Source organism: Excalfactoria chinensis, chromosome 4, assembly GCF_039878825.1.
Source record: "Excalfactoria chinensis isolate bCotChi1 chromosome 4, bCotChi1.hap2, whole genome shotgun sequence".
Lineage (NCBI taxonomy): Eukaryota > Metazoa > Chordata > Aves > Galliformes > Phasianidae > Excalfactoria > Excalfactoria chinensis.
Genome location: NC_092828.1, coordinates 29,543,329 through 29,564,791, shown reverse-complemented (window position 1 = coordinate 29,564,791; position 21,463 = coordinate 29,543,329). Strand labels below are relative to the sequence as shown.

Sequence of the window (21,463 nt, the reverse complement as noted above, 5' to 3'; positions counted from 1 at the left end):
AAAGAGATTTTTTAAGTGAATTGACAGACTGAATTGTAAAGAAAGACACAATTAATGTCTTCATTTTCAACCTGTGTATTCAAGACATAGCTTCCCATGTGTCTATTTTTGCTAGACAGCAAAAATACGTATGATACTATGATAACATGACAAATAACAGACAGAGGACACTCTAAATGCAAACTTAATTAGGATGGAATTGAAAAGTTAAGAAGCCATAAAAAAGCATTAATAAAATATTGCCAAGGATACAGATAATGGAGGAAAAAAAAAAAAAAATAATAAAAAAAAAAGCATTCATTTTTTCCTCACTGCTTCCCTCAAATCTCTCCCTGAAGTCTGTTGCTGGTATGGACGTATTTTGCTCAGTTATCCATTTGTTAAACTGTTTGAATGCAATAATGTCCTACGACTCCAATAAAAACTCAGTGTAATTTCTTAATCAACTCTTAAATTGCCCCATCTTGAAAGTTTTTACAGACATGCTTACTAGTTGCAGAACTCCTGACACCCAGCTAAGAGGATGGCAATGTCATCTTCAGTTCTGTGGGTTCATATTTTTTCTTTCAAAAGAAATGGGATATTCAGTAATCAAGAAGAACTTCTATAGATGCTGCCAGGACAACAGCCTAACACTCCAGTTCTCCACACAGGTGGAGGGAAAAATTCTGCATCTCTCTACTAGGTAAAATTAAAGTCACAATTCTCTCCTCAGTCCCCAGCTGGGACTTAGGGGATTTAATGAGTCCTTCTTTCCATTTTGTGTTATACTAATAAAATCCACTCATAGTTCAGAAGTGCTATCACAAACAACAAAAAGGTTTTATTAGCACCAGAAATAAGTAAAATGCTTCTCCTGTAGATCGCTATCCATTTCATTTGAACATTACACATTTATAAGACTATTCACTTGCTTTAGTACTGTGCAATTTTGGAATAGCTACTTGTTCTCAAAATCTATCATGAAAATGTTTTGGGGTTTTTTTGGTGCAAATCCTTTATTTAATCTCTTGCTCATTGTTAAACTTAATTGCAAAAAGAAATAAGAACACACACCCCTGCTATCAGGGAATACTGTACTGAGAACTTTTGATACGTTTTCCTTATACTTATATTCTTACAAATTATGCATGTGAGGAACAGATGATGAGCGGCAATTTGGCAACATTTCACCATCTGCTATTTGCAGATCTAGTCAAATTCAGAGAGTTAATTAAAGATTAAAGACAGAGACCAATACTGTTGAAGCAGAGAGCCATCTTCTTTACTGTTATGACTGTAAATAAATAATTTCAGTAGCTTGTTCCCACTCACTCCAATACAATCCATAAATCAGCAGCACCATAAAGGCACCACAATCTGCATTCATAATACACCTGTGTGTCTTCTATTCCAGTCAGTAAGGTACTAAAAATGACATCAGCTTTATTACGACATCACAATCGCAACATATGGCCACTGGGAAAAAATGCAGTACATCTACCACTGCAAGAAACCAACTTCTTGCTAAAAACTCCTTGTAGAATGAGCTACAGAAAATCCTAGTTACAGAAAGAACTTCCAGTCAGTTTGCACCATTTTCCCCATTCTGTGACTCACATATTTAAGCACGCAACATCTAAGGGCAACAAAATGAGGTGATTCTGACAGTCGTCTTGCATCATTATCTTGATGGCAGGCTCCCTCCTTGTCTTCCATCCTACAACTCCTACATTGTTCAGCAAGACCGAGATCATTCTGAAAATGGCCCTTTCTTGTGCAGGCTCCCAGCTCCTTTGCTTGGCAGCTTTACTACCTCAGCCTCCCCCACGTATGGACTCTACAAGGGCTAGGAAGGAGGAACAATAGAGTGGAAGGAGTACAGGTTCTTCCAAGACTCAGACGCACAAAGAACAGCTTCCTGCTCTATGCTGAAGACCAGCAACCTGAGTTGGCTCTTTCACAAGTGGTGTGCAAGCCCTGCTCTGCTGCCTGAGCCCACAGCCACAGTGTGCCAAATTCAACTTGGTCAGCATCCGATAAGATTATCCCCATTGAGCTGAGCTTGCCACAATGCCAGCTGCCCCCATTGCTGCTCAGGGCTACTCAGCCAGGCACAGAGCCATCACCACAAACAGTGCAACCCAAAGAGTGTGACCACACTGCTGTGCGAGTCCTTTGAGAACAGGTAACTCCAGGGAAAAGGCAGGAGAAGGCTATAAGCTGAACAACTGAAAGCTTCCCTCCCCTTCCTCCACCATCAAACAGAAGCTACTGATGGGTAGAGAGGTAATTACTGAAGAGTAATTATAGAAGGAACAGATTATTTCTGTAGTTTGCCAACCATTATTTATTTTTAATTAAATTCCATCAAAAGCTTGTCCCAAGAAAACATCAGTCTTCCTGCTTTCTTCTGCTCCTTTTCCCAGCAGTGAAAATGCTCAGAACTCTCTGTGAGAGCATTAATGGCAGTAAACAAGCTCCGGTTCACTAATGCTCGTTGAGGCTTACCTCCCACAGGACTGTTACATGCGAAATGGGGGCAAACGAAGCATTGATGGAGCCTATTTTGTTGAGACTAAGAAAAGCTGGACCGATGAAAAATTGATGTCAAAATATTTAATTTCTCTCTAAATGTCAAAGTCAGGTTTTCCTCAACTTTTGAAATGTCATATCCCTGCAAGAGATGAAGCACTTCACAAAACCAAAATTAATTCCAGAAATACTCCAGTGTTCCTAAAATTACATTTTCTGCCAAAAGTACCAACTGAAAGCTCTGTTCCAATCACTGCTGGTGCTGGGTGCAGAGTTTCAGGGGTGAAGAGGAAAAGGAAGGAAGGAAGGAAGGAAGATGTTCTGACACATTCCAGGGCAGGTTTAGACCAAAACCAAGGTTTTCACTGGTCCCACGGTGGGGAGGAACCACAGAACCAGAGAAACTCACCCATGGTAAAAACCTGTACATGAAGAAACAACAAGGACCTCTCACATTTCTGTGAACAATTCCTTAGGTGAAGGATATTACCTGCGGACAGTAGAGAATCACCTCAGCAAGTTGAGAGCTCACTGCTCTAACTACCGAACTGAACTACACTTAGACATGCAATGCAGTCTCTGGTCACATACATTACATTTGCCTGCTGCACAGGAAGAGTTTCCATGAAGCGTTCACTGTGGACACAAAATTCTGCAAAGAAAGAATACAAGTTCCAAGCAAACATTCTACGGCATCAACTATGAATGACTTATTTACCCAAGGAGAAAAATATTCAGATTAATTAAAAGGAGATTTGCCACCATTTATGAAGTAGAATTACTGACAATGTAAATTCAGTGTTGAAATTACAAGGTCACCGTATGATGACTTACATGAACAAAAAACTAAAGTCACTTTCCAGTTATTACTCCAAGAAATGTTCCTTCAGCAGTGAAGTAGGTAGATACTAATGCAGCTTTCTTTTTCACTGCAGGGAAGTTCTCAGCCCCAAGCATGCCACAGCTCCAAGCACACACGGCCCACAGAATCAACACGAGAACCATGTAAGGTTTGAATACAAAGTTATCTCCAGTGGAGTGGGTAGAAACAGTTTTTAACAGTTTTTTCAAGTCCCACCTCTATGCGTGTGTCTACAACACTGTTGTCCCTCCACTTGTACTAGCCCCAGTTTCAGGATCAGGAAACCTCACCTAGGTGCTACCTGTATAACTTTCACTCATTCAAAAGATTTCTCTAAGCAGTGCTTACACCTACCATTTCTACAGAGGAATTCTGAGAAATTTAGACTACAGGAGGCTAAAAAAAATAATAAAAAATTAAAAATTAAAAAACTCTGATTGATATAAAAGTAACGACATCTCATCCAATCCAAGCAATAGTACTAACAGAGCTCAGAAGCAACTCTTTGCTAGGCAAGGCATCCAGTAGGTGAGCATTACTTTGAAGTCTATGATGATGATTGTTTTCTCATGACCACAGTAATTCTTAATAGAAAGTCTTGTTTGCTTTCAAGCTGTGCCTTCCCCTTCAAAAAGAAAAGGGAAGGCAATGAAAGCAGAACAAAAACATTGAGGTGTGCATAGACACAACTGCAAGCATTCAGGGCCTTCAGTGCTGTATTCCAAACACCAACATCTGCAATACAGCAGTTTCTGATGTGCAGAAAACCAGCTGATGGTTCCCCCAAGCTACCTACTGCACTTACAGACATGGCGCATCACAACCAGGAACATTTTGAGGCAGTTTCTACTGCAGTCTTTATTTCAGACTGCCTCTGTACATGATTTTCTGAAGTGACTACCCATGGCATATTGCAGAAATACTGAGGGTAAAAAAGGAAACACTCATTGCATCACCCAGAGCAATCTCCTGACAGGGCAGGATTTTGTTCCTATTAGTAAAATTATAACATTTTGCACAGTTCAACTTGACAAATATTAAGCAATAACATTTTGAACTCTTGTCCGTGACATGCTTATTGGCGGAGATCTGAGGGTCTTTTGTTTTGTATTTTTCTTTCCACTACACTTTTTCGTTTCATTAGTCTGTTTCATACTTGTATTTTTTCAGGTTTCTAATTTCAAAACATGCCCCAGTTCCACACCATCACTATCAATTTACTCCTTGCAAACAATATACACAGTCTTTCTGTTTCTAAACACATATAAGAGGATGGGGAAAAAATAAAACAGTAAATAGCAAAAATAATTTCTATGCCCAACCCCAGAATGCATGATGCGAGCTGTAGATACAGTAATTAGCAGGGCTTTGGTGAAAGATCACTTCACGTGCCATATACATCTCTGGCCACCTGTATTCTTTAAATAAATTCCTATCCTTAATAGGTGCAGAGCAGAGCTGTGAAGATGAGCACAGCAGCCCTGGTTCTGTTTTACAAGAGAAAAGAAGAGTCTGCATTGTTCTGCTGTGCAAAATGAACGAGGGAAGGGATAAAGACGAATGCCTGCAGTAAATACACCACAGTAAGGGGCAAAGATGGACTAAGCATGCATTGCTGGACAGTGCTGATTAGAGAAGTGGGTATGAATGTGGTAATACATAACAAGCCATCCAGCTACAAGTGCTGAAAAGGGCTTATTTCCTCTTCAGACCCAAAGAGAGACAGATCTCAACAATACTGGAGTGTGACCAACTCGTGGAACAGATTTTAAGGACATTGATGGAGGCAGGTGAATGGAGTCAGTGCTCCAGGAGCAACACTCCCCAGTACTGAACATCCTGTATTTCCTCCTTTTGCAGTTTACAGAATAATCCCTCCGGGTTATCAGTCAGTTGCTGTCACAGTTCGGCATGATCCCCTGCTTTGCTGGTTGTGTCATGCAGATGCTGTTCCCATCAAGCAACAGAGCTCCCCTCCACAGCTTCCCACAGGAACCCATTCACATGCACAGCAATCAGCACCCCATTCAAAGACCAGACAAAATGCTGCATCTTCTCATGCAGCAGCAGCTCATCAACAACCAAGCACTTACATAGTCAAGAACACAGGAAAGAGCCCCGACAGCACTGAGGCAGCCCCACCACAGGAGGAAAAGGGCATCAGCCCCCTGCTCAGAAGCGGAGCTTCTTCAGACAATTGCATCTGTGGTCCAGATTACTGCAGTGTTCCCTGCTCAACTCACATCTTACTCCGTGATTACTACCTCAAAACATTTTCACATAATTCTGTAAGTATTTATGATTTTAATTATGGGTATACTTATACAATACACTTGTGTGTAAATAAAACTGCTTTGGGAGGAGAGGAGCTGTTACTTTTATTTTAACAAGCTGATTATTGCTGCAGTTTAACATGAAGACACGGGGATGGTCTGCTATCTGAAGATCAGCGTTTTTGTACAGATGTTTATCTACAAAACTAGACCACTTCCACCTCTGAGCTTTCACTTCAGAAATTTACCCTTCTTCCACCACTATACATTCTCTCACATGGAAAACATACCCTTGGCTGATCCCAAAATAAAGAAGTCAGGCCTATATGAAACAATACACACAGGTGTGTCTCAAATGTCACTTAGGCATCAGACATTTGATGCATATGACATTCTTAATTATTAGTCAACTTCTTCAGCTAATTTGTTGAACCATTTGATTGACTAACACACAGGTCAGCTCATTGCCGATAGGTGGTTCAGCAAGTGAAATTAGCACATCATTTATTCAACTTAATTTCTGCAAAATAAACTAACAGTAAAGGACCTAATTACAAGTCAGAAGCTTATGCGTTTGCTTAGAAATGCACAATTAACTGAGTCTTGCTATCTACCCCAGCTCAATTACTGAAATAAATGTGGTAATTTAACAGAGATGGGAAAAAAATAAAAAAATAAAAAAATAAAATAAAAAAATAAAATAAGAAAAGGAAGCTTAGCTACGAAAGGAAAGCAACACATTAACAGCATCTAACTTCCCCTTCAAACACAGGCATCTTACAACTCATTTACTTGACTTTTCTAATCCTATTATTCTATTTTTCTGAGCTATGGTGGTATCATCATCATAGATATAGAAATAATTCTAAAACAATTCTAAGTATAACTAAAAGTTGAAGATGGTGGCATACATTTGAAACCACATCAGAGCCTGTTTAAGAATTCACTCTCTGCTGAACTACTTTTGACGGTTTTCAATGATCAGTTCACTAATAAGATGGCAAGGCATAAAACAGAAATGACTCAAATCTTTGGTATTTACACAGTTCACATATCCCTTGGTGCTTGTTTGTTCTCCCTTTGTAGTAGGAGTACTGCGCAACAAACCTTCCCTTTTTCCAGGTTTTGTGCTGAGGGTTGAAAGGTTCATGTTCTACCTGCTTAACAAAGGAAAACAAATCGTACTTCAGCAGCACAAACTGAACAGATTTCCCATACATCCCAGTATTTTAAACAATCGAGTGAACTGAACCAAAAGGCAGAACAAAACAACAGCCTGCATGCAGCAGGAAACCCATAAACAGATGCAATTTTGGCACCTATATGCTGATAAAGCCTCTTCAAAACACACAGTAACTAACCACCAAAACAGTAAAATCACCTCCCTCCAAATGTATATATATATACTGTTTTTATATGGCAGGTGGAAGAAAAACCTTCCCTGTGCAGAGCTCCCCAGCACTGTGCTCCATCTCCCAAGAATGACAAAGGTCACGCTGTACAGCAGTCTGAAGCTAACAGATGGCACCAGTCTACTTTTTTCAAATGCGACAGGAACAAGCAAATCCAAGCGAGGAAAGCAAATACTTAAATAGTGCTAACAATTATCTGAGTAAAGAACTAACACAGACCAAAACACCTACACACGCTCATGTCCTGGTACAGGCACAGCATGTTACTGCAAATCTGACATTAAGAAAGCAGGGGAAAAAAAACTAGTTGACTTGAGTTATGGAACATATTAGAGCAAATGCCAAAATAAAGCTAAGCATTAGAATTCAGAAGGTGGGATCAAGCAAGTGCTGGATTCTTGGAAAATTATCCTGAAAAAATAAATTACCAAGAGATTGCTTGCATCTTTTTTCCTCTCAGCTGCAAGAGCCATCATCTGTGTGAGCTGGGGAATTATTTTCTTCTTCTGTAAAGTCTCAATACACCATCACACACATTTCATTTAAGAATAATAATAAAATAAAAAAACCCAACAAAATAACAACTGCCTCTGCTGCAGAAAAGCACTCATTATATTTGAAGGTACAGTCTCATTACTACTGGAATTCAGACTTTGCACCGACTGACAGCAAAGGGGCAGAAGTTACCAACACAACCCTGAATGCAGATGGCTGAGTGCATTAGGCACAAGTGCTCTGACAAGGAAAAGGAGACAGCCAACCTATTCTCTACAGCATATTTTTTGGACTTTGCTAATACAAGATACCACAATATATCCATACACAAAATTCAACATGCACCATTATCAGAAACAAACAGCTACATCAGGAAGAACCAGGGATGGTATAAAGGAGATCACATCTCCCTAAAATGCTTAGAACTCGGGTTTTTTTGGAAGATGACTGAAAGGCAAAGTTGCTTTTTCATTAACTTCATTAAAGGAAAAACACAAAATGAACCACAAAAATCCGGTTCTTGGAGATACTGATAAGCTCCACAGAGATTTAGAATAGTGCTATAATCAAAATTAGATCAAATCAGAATGTTCAGCTGCAATACTGGTAATTACATAAACTTATATTGCCCAAGCTAAAAAAGTGAATCATAGAATCCTTACAGTTGGAAGGAACCTGCAAAGGTCAACTAACCCAACTCCCCTGCCATAAGCACACACAGCTAGATCAGATTGCACAGAGCCTTGTCCAGCCTCACCTTGAAAGTCTCCAGGCATGGGGCATCTACCACATCTCCAGGCAACCTGCTCCACTGCATCACCACCCACACTACAGAAAACATTTTCCTTACATCCAACCTAAATCTGCATTCTTTCAGCTGGAAACCATTTCCCCTTGCTACAATACAACAGACCCTGCTAAAGAGTCTGTCCCCTGCTTTCCAGTAGCTCCCTTTTAGATACTGGAAGGGCACCTCAGGTCACATCAGAGCTTTCACTTCTCCAGGCTGAACAGCCCCAGCTGTTTCAGCCTGTCCCTGTGGGAGAGGTGCTCCATCCCTTGCATCATATTTGTGAAATAATTTGAAAGTTGTAACATCTACTGTAGCAATAACTCCACGGAACTTCATGTCTCACTGAAGTGGCTTACGTAGACAAGAATGTGATTAGCACATAGATGAACAATTTACATCAAAGAAAAATAACTGTATAGCCAAGTCCCAACCTCAAAAGCCACTTCTATTTATTCCTTTGGATTTCCAAGCAATGAAGAACCTTAACATTCCTCTTTTCCTTCCAGTCTAACACAGCTGAAGGCAAAAGCAAAATACACTAAAGGAAAACTGTCAAGTTTTTCATATTGAAGTACAGAAGCTCTCCAAGTACAACGCAGCCAGTCTCCTCAACAGCTTCAGCAGATCAGGCACTCCAGCACTCATGGGATTTGAGGCAGTGCTTTGAACCTATTCAGTTCAGGAGCTCTCCCTCTGGTACCACCGCTCTACATGAACACAAGAGGAGTTCAAGGACATTCGTGCCGCAACTCCACTATTCCCAAGGCAGGAAAACACAAATCTAGAGCATCTCTATGCTAGCAAAAGCAAGAAGAAAAGCAAAACAAAACCAGCTACATGAAACATGAGACAAATTCTGCTATGCCCTTCTGTGCTTCTCTAGTCTTTGAGCCCATTTTAACAGGGCATAAGTAGCATCACATTCCACTCAGATGGTACTTCTTTTCAGCATCTTTCCTTTAACATTCCTGATCAATTGGAAGGCTGCTCTCTCGGTCCCTCAGAAGCACTCATGACTTTTTCTTCATGTTCCAAGTGATGGGATAAGCAGCGAGTGAAATGCATACCTAAATAAATTCTGCTAGGTCTACAGCACAAATTTAAGCAGATGAAAGAGCTCCAAGGAAACCAAGTGAACTGTAGGAGATCTCTTAAAAAGAGTCTAAAATATTACCACAGGACTCAGCAAAGTCCAAACAAGCAGCACAAAAGCCAAGTCCAGTTTACAGCTGTAGATTAAAAAAAAACAAAAAAACAAAAAAAACAAAAAACAAAAAAAACCAACCCAACAGTATGAAATACATCCCTTTGCCACCATTCAGAAACTGAAAAGGCTGGAGACTAAGCAGGCCTACAAGCAATTTTTACTCCCACGCTACAAGGCTTACCAAAGAAAACTGAGGATTTAGCCCTGTCTTATAAAGAAGCAGTGTTTACCCATCAAGTGCCAATGACCTCTGTGAGGTACACCACAGAATAAAACTCATCTATACAGCAAGGCACCTCCAGTTTTGAAAACTTCTGAAGAACGACGTATGTGTATTGTAGGGGGGAAACATAACAAAAATGAACACAACATTTTTTCCAGACCATGTTTTATTCATTTTAACATTATCTACATGCATGCTCAAAAAAGAAAACAACAACAACCACACCATTTCTAAAGCAGAAGGTGGTCCTTAACTGGCGGCTTTACCCCTTTGCCTCTGAAGAAAGATCAGCATCTAACTTGACCTTCCTCTCTTCAAAGAATATCTAAGAATACACGTATATTCAAAACTTCCTTGTGCATTTTAACCTTTCACGGCTTGAAGTAATGATAAACTTCATGTGGTAAATAAACAAAATAATACAACTTGCCAACGATATCATCAGTACTCAGATGCTCTATTCAATTTCATTTTCAAAATCATTGGTCACACTATTAAAAAGATAAATAAGAAAAGGAGACGGTTCACCTTTCCAGTCTTAAGTGACTTTTACTGACTATCTGTATGGCTTGAAATTAGAATGCTGAACCATAACAAAAGGCATCCTTTTCAGTTTTCAGACAATAATCATCCTATTAAGCACCTTTTTCTTTTAAATACACATTAATATTTTATCCCATGTAATCTCTACTTATAATATTGTACACAAATGGTTCCAACTTTGTGAAAACTCTTAGGCCTGTCTGTATTGCCCTACTAAAAACACCATGACTGCTGTTAGTGTCAAAACGCAACTCCCCCTGCACACAGTCTGGGCACCTTTCCACCTCTCTGGGTCACTTTCAGAGGTTAAAGATTACAACTCTGTCTAATTCCAACTTTGGACTCAGTAACTGCAAGCTGAAATCCAACTTTTTATTACACTGGAGAACAGCAAAAGCTATCTGGGAAGCCAAAGCAGAAGATGAGAAGGCCTGGTGGCAGCTGGAGATGAAATTAGTCTTCCCACTTTGTCATAACACTTCAAAAATCACCCTGCTTTTATTTATTTATTTATTTAAACCAGGAAGGTAAATGTGCTTGCACATAGACTGCTCTGCAGTTAGGATCAGTAAGGAACACTTAGCAGAGATGTGATTCAGCAGCCCACGGTGCTCAGTTACTGCCATATTTGTCCACCAAACCCAGAATAACTGCGCTTGTCATACACAGACTGCAAGTCAAAGAGCTCGAAGGAATTCCTGCTACGTGTGAAGTGACAGGGCTGCACTGTCAGTTTAATATTACCAGCACGAATGAGGCATATTAAACTAAATGCATTTTGTACACTCCATAAATCATCCCTCCTGAGACTTAGTTACAAAGCTTAATTCCATATGTGCGTACTTAAATAAGATACCTCCCTCAAGGTGGAAGTAGATGCATCCTGGCAACAGGTAGCTCTGCTTTCTTCGTTTCAAATACATGACTCCTAGAAGGCAGTTTTAGCACCAGTAAAAAAGATAATGCTGCTCAGAGCTTCGTGTCCACAGGGCTTGGCTCCCTGAGCCCGTTTCCCTTCCCACATGAATACAGAGCCTTGTCCTCATGTGCTGTTATGGCAGACATCACTGGGTGGCACTGTTAGACAATGTTTGCCTCCTTATCAAGGTAAGCAATATCCTTCCCGCCCTTCCCCCCCCCTCTGCTCCCCCCAGCCACAAATGTTTCACAGCTGTGCAGGTTCTCAAGGATGCTGTTGCACGCAACAGCAGCACTGCTCCTTGACGTCCACTTTCTCACCACAGCGCATGCTGAAATACTGCTTCCTCCTCAGACATGAAACCTTGTGCCTGCCAAAGAAAGTGGGGCTCTTTTCGTGACTACTGTAGCAGTATAGAACTATGCTTATGAATCTTCAAATTCAAAATAGCCATACCAGAATTCCAGCATCATCCCATAATTGTTTTCTGTCAATAAAGCAGCTGCCCTGATTATCCAAAAAGCTGCTATCAGAAGATCTATGTGCATCATTACCGCTACAGAGGCACTCCCAGCCTTGCCCTCTCTACACTCAGGGGTGCACTCTGTACGTATCATTGTCCTTGTGACATACCAACTGCTAGTCATTGAATCTGGACAGCTATCGAACCCATTCTAAGCTGATAACAAAACTAAACAGAGACAGGTCCGTTGCAATCATTTAGATTAATTTTCTGTGCAGACTGCAGCAATACACTCAAATTCCAAGCAAGACACTTATTCAAAGCTAGGAAAACCACTCCTGATTGTCCAAAATGTGTGAGCTAGTAATTGCCAGAAACTTCATGTGGATTCTTCATTTTCCATCAAGAATTGCAAGGTTAATATAATATTACAGGATAAACGTAGAAAATTAGGAGCCAGTGCTTTGACAGTGATTACAGAACTTCAAATACAACTATCATTTGATTAAAAGCAGGTTTAATTCACACTCAAATAAAAAATAAATACAAGTAAATTAATAATTCAGTTCTACAAAGATGTGTGAGGCCAGAAGATAACTACTGTATTTCAACACTGCAGAAAGTATAAGACACTTCGGAATAATATTCCAAAGCTTACGCACTGCTATTAACTATTTGCACCCACATTATAAAACTTCATAATCAACAGTTCTGCAGAAAAAACACCCCCTTCTTTTCGAAGTAATAAGATGAAAAGAACGAGGTTGGAAAACGACATGAAATTCTAACAGTTCTACAGATAATAGGTATTCAGAGCTGTGCTACCTAGAAGAAAACTGGAGTAATCACCAACACTGAGCTGGAAGCCAAACAGACCTCATAACAATGCTACTGTGGAGAGGGAAATGGGAGTTGCAGATAACAAGGATGCAACAGCCTGGCTCACCCAATGATTCCCCTCCACCTCCTACAAAAAAATACATTAGACTTTACACACAGCATCTGATTTTCATAGAAGGAGATAGCAGCTTCTGAGTGACTGAAGGAGATACCCTATCAGGACACCATTCTCAGCCTCTTGAACTTCATGGGCTTTATTACCCTCTTTTCCAATTTTTGCTCAGTATTGAGACACGTCAGAACTGCTTGGAAGAAAAACCTAAATGCAACCAAGTGACTGTCTTTAACTTATCTTCCCCCAGAAAAACGCTGCCTCTCACAGCTACCACCATACCATACCACTGGCTTCCATGTATGAATAGAGGCCATGAATTGCAGACCCACTGGGAATAATCATGAACAAATTACCTTTCAGTTGGCACAGTGGCATAGAAGAGACAATTCCAGAAAGGAAATCCAACAGCTCATTCTTTCAAAGCCCACTTGGGCAGGCTTTCCAAAGTCGGTGTAGAACAAGAGCTTTAAGAAGGCTGGCAAAATAAGATTTGTTAGGTAGCTTACAGCTTTCTAAGATTCAAAATCAAATTCTACCACACTGAAGCTTTGACTACACTGTGTTAGACACTTATGTAGCTCAGCATTCAGAAGAGTGAACGTGCTTACTGGAGTCATGGCAACTCAAGGAACCACAGGACTGCCAGCTTCACGTTAACCCGTGATGCAAACTGCTCTCAGTCTTTTCCCAAGCCACTGGAGCCTGGCAGCTCAACAGAAAAGCCAACCAAAATAAAGGAAGCAGGTCTACCAAACAAGCATAAAATACAAACTGCTGCTTGCAGCACACTTCTCATCCACAAAACACAATCCTGAAGCCCTGTCTCCATGAAGAAGTTTGCTTTTCCACTGCTGTGTCAGTTTTGGTATAAAAGTTCATAATTTGCTTTTATTTTAAAATAATAAATAAATAAAATCCTTGTAACGATTATGTTTTACCCTGTTTCTCCCATCATCACACGATCCCACAACATCACAAAAAATAAAAGGAAAAGGAAAAAGGGAGATTAGAGAACAGAGGTGGAGTGGGGATATAGAAGCAAACCCAAAACAGAACAAAAACCCCACATCATTACTTTAATAACTGCAAAATTTTAATCCTCCTACATGCCACCTCCAAACTTGAGGTCTACCTCTTGAACAGTCAGTGACAAATGCCTTATCAGGACAGCTGTGGGAGGAGTCCAGCCCAGCAGCTTGCCCTTGGGCACTGACAGGAACTGCTTTACCCTCACCACACAGCATCTTCTTTAACATCAAGACATAAGTGAAAAGCAGCCTTTACACAGTGTTGAAAATAATTTCATCTCTTGAATCTGCTCTTGAAGGGAAGATTTCAGATTTATTAGTGTATACACATCGGTCTCTACTTCATAAATACACAGAGGCAAAGAGAAAGAGACCAAACAGAGACTTCTGTTTTACCTAAAAGCAATAGTAACCGGTTCTCACGCGCTGACAGTGTCCAGTTTAGGAGTGCAGGTGCTAGCGCCAATAAAAGCTCTGCTTTGGGCAGTTTGGTTGGTCTTCTCCCTCTTTGCTTCTTTACCTTTTCTCACAGAAATGGGATAAAAGCCTACGCACAAGAATTTCTAAGAAGCTACAGCCATAATTTCCTTTATTTTAAGGCTCATAAAAAAATCAGTTCTTCACAGAGAAAATTACTCAACTGCACAATATGACTAATGGCCCCAGCTGAAGAAAGCATTCTAGCTTGCACTCAGCCCCAAGCACACACTCAAGGCCCAGTGATATGAAGAGGAACTAATTGTTTTCCTTCCTCTGGATTACTGTCAGAGAGTGCAAGGCATACAGTACATTTCCAATTCCACTTGACTGACTTGAATGGCCAACATACAAGCAACAACAATGAAACTCCTAGTGATGTGTACACCATTCTTCTCCCTCTCTCCCACTGCCCTTCTTAAAACCTGTAAATAAGAAGCCCGGAGTGATAGGTCTCTGCTAACACTTGATGGGAATTAGCATGTTCTTTGAAGTTATTAGCAAGCAAAGAGAACAATTCATTAGGACAAGCAATACGGGAGTCTGAACACATATTTCACCTTACGCAACTAGACAACCTTAGCTTATTTCAAAGAGTTTTAAAAGGAGTTAAAGGAACATTTCTATTGACATATGAAATGTATATATTTTGAAGGATATATTAGTCCCTCTGCTAAGTGGAATCATTCTTCTCTCCAAACTGGAGACAATTTGTCTGATGGACAAGGAACTGGTTGCAAGGTCGTACCCAGAGAGTGGCAGGCAACAGCTCACTGTCTGGATTGAGATCAGTGACGAGTGGTGTCCCTCAGGGTCAGCACTGAAACTGATGCTCTTTAATATCTTTATCAGTGATTTTGACAGTGAGATTGAACACACCGTCAGCAAGTTTGCAGATGACATCAAGCTTCATACTGCAGTTGACACATCTGAGGACATTCACAGAGACACAGACAGGCTCAAGCAATGAGCCCAGGAGAACCTCATGAGGTCCAAATGCCATGGTTTTATGATTTCCTGTTGTCAGTTTTCCACATCTTAACATCATGTTGTGCACTGTGAGTTAAAGAGTTAATGCTCCAGTTCCATGGACTGCCAATTTTCCAGGTACCTGTCGCTCAGAAGAGAACTACATACCCCAGAAGACTTCATTTCTGTTTTCTATCCAGAGGGAAAGACAAAACTGCTCACAAGTCATGAGATGTCCCCTCTTCTTTTACTGCTCATGTCTGCAGTACGTGCTCCCTACCTGTCTTGCCTTCAGCATTAGAGGAAGGCCTTAGGTTTTGGACACTCTCTCATTTGATTTATTAGCTTCAATTCCAATTATACTGTATTATATTGTGTTATCTTGCTTTCCGCTATCATATTTAGTAAATTAGCTTTCCTCCTCAGATTATTGCTGCTGTTTTGTTTTTAGGCCCATCTCCCTACCTTCTCCCTTTTTCTCCCTTTCCCAGAGTGTGTGGCCTTGTGAGACCTCATTAGTCACGGAACCAGGTTGAACCAGCCCATAAACCACTGGCACCAATAAATCCAAGTGTGAGGTCTGCATCTGATTCACAGGAACCCCCACTACCAATACAAGCTGGGGCTGCGAAGATGGAGCACAGTCCTGACGGAAAGTGCTTGGGAATACTGGTGGATGGCAAGCTGGACATGAGCCAGCAACGTGCCCTCACAGCCCAGAAAACATACCATATCCTGGGCTACATCAAAAGAATTGTGACCAGCAGGTTGAGAGATGTGATCCTGCCCCTCTACACTGTGCTGGTGAGGCCTCAACCTGGGGGTCTATGTCCAGATGTGGAATCCTCAGTACAGGAGAGACACAGAGCTGTTGGAGTGCATCTAGAGAAGGGCCACAGAAACGGTCCCAGAGGCAGAACACCCTCCCTACAAGGACAGGCTGATGGAGCTGGGGCTGTTCAGCCTGCAAAAAGGAGGGCTCAGGGAGACCTGATAGTGGTCTTTCAGTATGTAACAAGGGGCCATAAGAAAGAAGAGGACAGACTCTAGTTTAGTGTGGTGATTGGACAAAGGGAAATGGCTACAGACTAAAAGAGGGAAGATTTTTATTGGATACGAATTTATTATTGTTTACAGTGAAGCACTGGAACAGGTTGCCCAGAGATGTGGTAGAAGCCCTGTCCCTGAAGACATTCAAGGGGAGGCTGGACAAGGCTCTGAGCAACCTGATCTAGCTATAGATGTTCCTGTTAACTGCAGGAGAGTTGAACTAGATGACTTTTAAGGGTTCCTTTAATCTCAAACAATGCTATGATCTACAGAGTACCATACTGCCCTCCAACCACATCTCAGCTGCCAGACACCCTCCTTTCCATGAGTTCAAGTACCCCAAACACCTTGCCCCTCTCCTCCTAGGTTCACACGCTCAGCACACCCCACACATCTGAGCACTGCCAACTCACACTGAGAAGGCAGGTGATCTCTAATGGGGTGGAGGCAGCTCCCAGAGCAGCCATGGGCAGCCAGGCAAGGCAGCCTCACAGGCACTGAAGCAGTCCAGTGCTTGCTAAGGAGGCTGTGTAAGTAGGTCAGCTGTCACCTCCAACAGGGTTCAGACTTCTCACAGAAGAGCACATTATCAGTGGCATCTCAGGATCAGTTTTCGACAGCTGAGGCTGCAGTCTTTTGGCCTTTACAGAACACCAGTATATTTTCTGGCTAAGAAATAGGCTGTTTTTCCCCCTCCCTCAGTTTTGTACAGGGAGGACAGCCGCAGGAGCTCTCTCTCCTCAGGCTGCTACAGAGAACGCCACTTCCCCTTTGCATTTCCAGCTGCCAACTTCGGAGACTTACACAGGAATTAAAATGCAAGATTCAATCATTTCTAAGCAAACATGAACTAATACAGTCAGTATTTTCAAGACTGCAAGCACATCCTGAAGACCGCCCTAGCTAAGCATCTAACTTCATCCCTCAAAATGGAATCAAATCAAGGACAGAAGAAGAGTCATACTTGCAATTTTAAGTAGCCTCCATTTAAAATACCACCATTTGATATGTGGCATATACACTTCCAGTACTGTATGAATAAACATGCCTGGAATGCACACATCCATACATCACTGTAGCTATATTACTTTTAAGTGGTTTGTTTTCCCTTCATTTTAGGTACTGTTTTGTCCTGAACACAACTCACTCCAACTAAAATCTCTAGAGCAAGCACTACTTGACACTTGAGTTTGCTGGACCACTGTGGGATATGAAGGGGGAGGTGGGCTGGAGTTCATGTGTTCTAGCATTAAAGTCAGTGAAGAATCAGGGATGTAGCTGCTGAGGTTTCAACAGTTTCTCAGCTGCTGCTCCAGTCCTGTCTCACAACAAACCAAAAATCACTCTGGGGGGCCAAAGTGCTGCTTCTACTGCGTGGCTGCCGTCCCTCTATTTAGCCCAATTATGTGGGCACAAGGCTTCAGCAAGGGTGAGCCTCAAATACAGAAAGATGGAATCCATTCTGTTTGGAATTTGGGAACTTTCCTACAAAAAGTACCTACATGTGTTCCAAATCCTTATCTGCAAGACAGGATAAGAAGGTTTATCCTCCCTTCTCTGGTATTTAGAATTTTCCAGAGAATTAGGTCCTCTTTTTTTTTTTTTTTTTTTTTTTTTTTTTTCTGTGCAGAAAAAGCACATGAATAACATGAATATAAGAACATATTTATTCCCCTTTTTCCTCACAGAAGGGTATTTTTCCCCTCATATATAAAAAATATGCTACTGAAGTGTCTCACATGCATCCAGTTCTCTGATTATAGTCTATGGTCATTGCATGTGAGGGACAGGGAGGAGCCTGGAATGGGAGTAACTTGAGTAAAGGGGAAGACAAAAAGGCACACCCGTTCCCTTCAGCCCTACCTGCCACTGAATGAATGAACATCTGTTGTCAGAATGAAGCAGCTCAAGTTCCAACCAATTCATGTACCACCACTTGGAAGACAAAGAAATTCAAGCCTGCACTCTCCCCCACTTGCTTTGACAACGCTTTTAAGGTTTGCTTAAAAAAAACCAAACAATACAAAAAAAAAAAAAAGTCTTCAGGAAAAAGGAGAAGGTGGACAACATAAAAATAAATAAATAAATAAAATCAAGACCAAGCCTGCAACAGGAGTTTTGAGACATCTTTTCTTCAGGCAGTAAGAACTGGCTAGGATGTTCCACCTTTGCACGTATTCTCTATAAAAGGCATTTTGTAAGCTCTTATCTCATCTACAGCGAAGGGTTTTCCCCTCCTCACCATGCCAGCAGGAGATGGATTTGCTGACTGGATGATGTCACCTCTGGGAATCCCCCCCCAAACCCTGCCAGCTGAGTCTTCCTAGTGACTGAGATAATGGCTATAAATAGGCATCTGGGGAAAACAAGGAGAGCTAAGGAATTCTGAAGAAACCAACAGATGAGGAAGACACTAAAAAATCCATTTCCGTTTGGTCCCTTTAAGCAGAGTAAAAAATACACATAAAGAGAGAGTGATTTACAGTGGTTTGCTTGCAAGAAATCTGCAGCGAACCAAGATACTGTTCTGTCACCACTGCACATCAACATTTTTCTAATTCTTCTGGAACAGAGACCTACCAGGAGAACACTTCTGTCATGTGCTAACTCTATAAAGTCCATTGTCCAAATCTGCCACTGCTCACACGAGGAGTTAAAAGAACATAAAGGGTCACAACCACATGAATATGCTTCCATCATACAAATCTGCTACTGAAAATAATCTCTGGCAAATACAGATACCACATGCTGGGTAACGTTACTCCGTGCTTTGCAGCCTTGCAACAAAAGATTTCTAACCATGAGAGCCTCATTTTGGGGGGCACTGTACTGACTTCCTAGAACTATGTACATTCTAACTCTAGCTTTGCATGCCACCAAGAATATTTTGAAAGCTCTTTGGAATTAAAAACTGTGAAAGGTTTTGGAATTCAGAACAGAGAACGCATGCTGCAGAGAATTACTTAGCTTACACAGCATCAGAGATTAAACCCCAACCTACCCCACACAACTCCTTTGGTGACTATGCATGGTTAGTATCTACATGATGTTCACAGCAGGACTGAAAGTAAATGCCACTCTCTAAGGAGGGCAGAAGTCTGTTGAAGGTTTGTATGGCTCTAGGACATGCAAAGATGCACTAGCGGAAGAGATAAAGCACGTTCAAAGTAAGTATTGCACTTAAATACATGCATTGAATTGCATAGCATATTTAAGTAGACTATTTACATTCTGCAAAAGCTGAAGGCATTCTTGAGATGTAAAATCACAATGGATGAGAGCAAATGCCTTTCACTTGACACAGAAAGTGATCAGTGTGAGAAACTTTCATGAGTGCTGGTGTGGAGATTAGGGTTGTGCTCCACCTATATGCTGCTAAGAGCACACTGCTCTCCTTTTGGTGCAACAAACTTTTCTCACACGCATGTGAAGTATTTACGAAGCCAGAACTTAAAACACCATCATTGTTAAAACTTTAAGTTTTAGGGAAGTTGCACTGCAGCTCCAACACTATTTGATATTACTCATGCCAAATCTCTTCAAGACATACCTGCTGCATCTCAAAGGGTGGTGTGGAGAAAGTAAAGCACAAACTGCCATAATCCACAGCAAAGGAAGAACACCAAGCCAAATGAATTGATGAGTTGGTATAAGAGCATGGTGTCAAGGCAGTAAAAATATCCTCTTCAGTACAGTATTGAATAGAGGAAACAGCTGTCTAAATATTTGAGTTTTTCTGAAAAATATTTAGATACTATCATGAACAGCAAAGCTAATACTTTCACACACTGAAAAGAACTGACCAGAACCAAAGGGAATCCTAACGGTGACATTAACAAACTAACAAAGCTATTTCCACTGGATGAAAGCTGCCTGATAAACTTCTGTAGATAGGCTGTCAAGGAAGGAAATGAAATTAAAACAAACTAGGCTAGGCCAAGTGGCTAAATGAAGCAGTCAGTTCATTTGAAAACATCCCTACTGCTGATAAACTGCACTGGAACAGCTCATTAGAAGACTACTGTCACTTCATCATTTAGTCCTTCTCTTGATAACTGCCACAAAACAGAACCCGGGACCATCTGGGAAAATCTATATGCTATTAATTTGACTCCCAGCAATAAAAATGGACTTTCAACATGATCCTTAATTCAGTCGAAAGGGGCAGCCGCATGAAGCGTTGAATCATACCCACAACAGAGATGCAAAAACTCCACTAATATATAGAAAACATGGGCATCAAGTCTGGTTTCCATTTAACTCTACAAGTCATACAGATGAGTCATGATCAACAACGTGAAATAGAACACATCACAGGAAGGCCACTGTGCACAGTGTCCAATTGAGTTTGACCAGGCTAGGCAAATTTTAGTTAAGATGCACTGCAGCAGTAAAAGACGAGCAGAGACACGGAGAGAATCAACCCGGATAACATGATGCAAATACATCAGCAGCCTGAGTGCTACTAGATAAAGTTGTCCAAAAACAAAAATAAAAACCAACAAGATTTTTCATATGAAATGCTCTTCTCTTCAAGAAGCACCTCAGTGAAGAATTAATGACAGCAGCCTAGAAATGACACCCTGTTGAATTATCATAATAACCTCCTGTTAATCATCTGAAACGTGCGTCCCTTCTGTATGTGACATTTTAACTTGACTTCCTTGAGACTGATATAAATGATCAATGGCCTCAGCACTGAAAGTCAGTGCAATGATTTGATTTTGTGCACCTGGCCAGAACAAAAGGATATAGCGAGGCACAACTTTATTACCTGGAATATTTTGGATGTTAGGCCCTGTTGTGCTTTAGCCTGGCAGGTATCTAAGCACCACACAGTCATCTGATCACTCCCTTTCCCTCCCAGTGGGATGGGGGAAGAATCGAAAGAAAATAAAATTAACCAAAGTAGAACTCATGGGTTGAGATAAAGCTAAGACAGAGGAAAGGAAAAGGATAATTATTACATATGTAGACATAAATGTACATGCAAAAACACATATAAAGACTGTTTCACAAGTAATTGCTCTCACCCCTCCCCTCGCCACAACCAATGCCCAGCAACTCCCTGAGCAGCAGAAGAAAGAGGTGAACTCCCACCTTCTTCAAAGCTCCTTTCACATGATGTCACATGGAACGCAACATCCCTTTGGCCAGTTTAGGTCAGACACACTAGTTTTGTTCCCTCCCAGCGCCTCGGGCCCTTTGCTGAGAATGGCTTTGTACAACTCTGCTTAGCAGCAAATATAAACACGAGTGCGTTATCAACATTGTTTTTCT

At 41.1% G+C, this 21,463-nt stretch overlaps 1 protein-coding gene across 4 annotated transcripts in view; it reads right to left on the bottom strand.

Annotated features, from left to right (window-relative positions):
• The window catches only part of PPP3CA (protein phosphatase 3 catalytic subunit alpha), a 189,125-nt gene that overhangs the window by 135,343 nt on the left and 32,319 nt on the right, over window positions 1–21,463 (bottom strand). For 2 of the 4 annotated variants that reach the window (XM_072336801.1, XM_072336802.1), the window contains exon 1: window positions 13,013–13,247. The exons of the other annotated variants lie outside the window; for them this stretch is intronic. In XM_072336801.1, coding sequence (XP_072192902.1) covers window positions 13,013–13,034 — 22 coding nt within the window. In that variant the 5' untranslated portion in view covers window positions 13,035–13,247. Of the gene's footprint in view, window positions 1–13,012; window positions 13,248–21,463 lie in introns of those variants that run through there. 4 annotated transcript variants of the gene reach the window in all.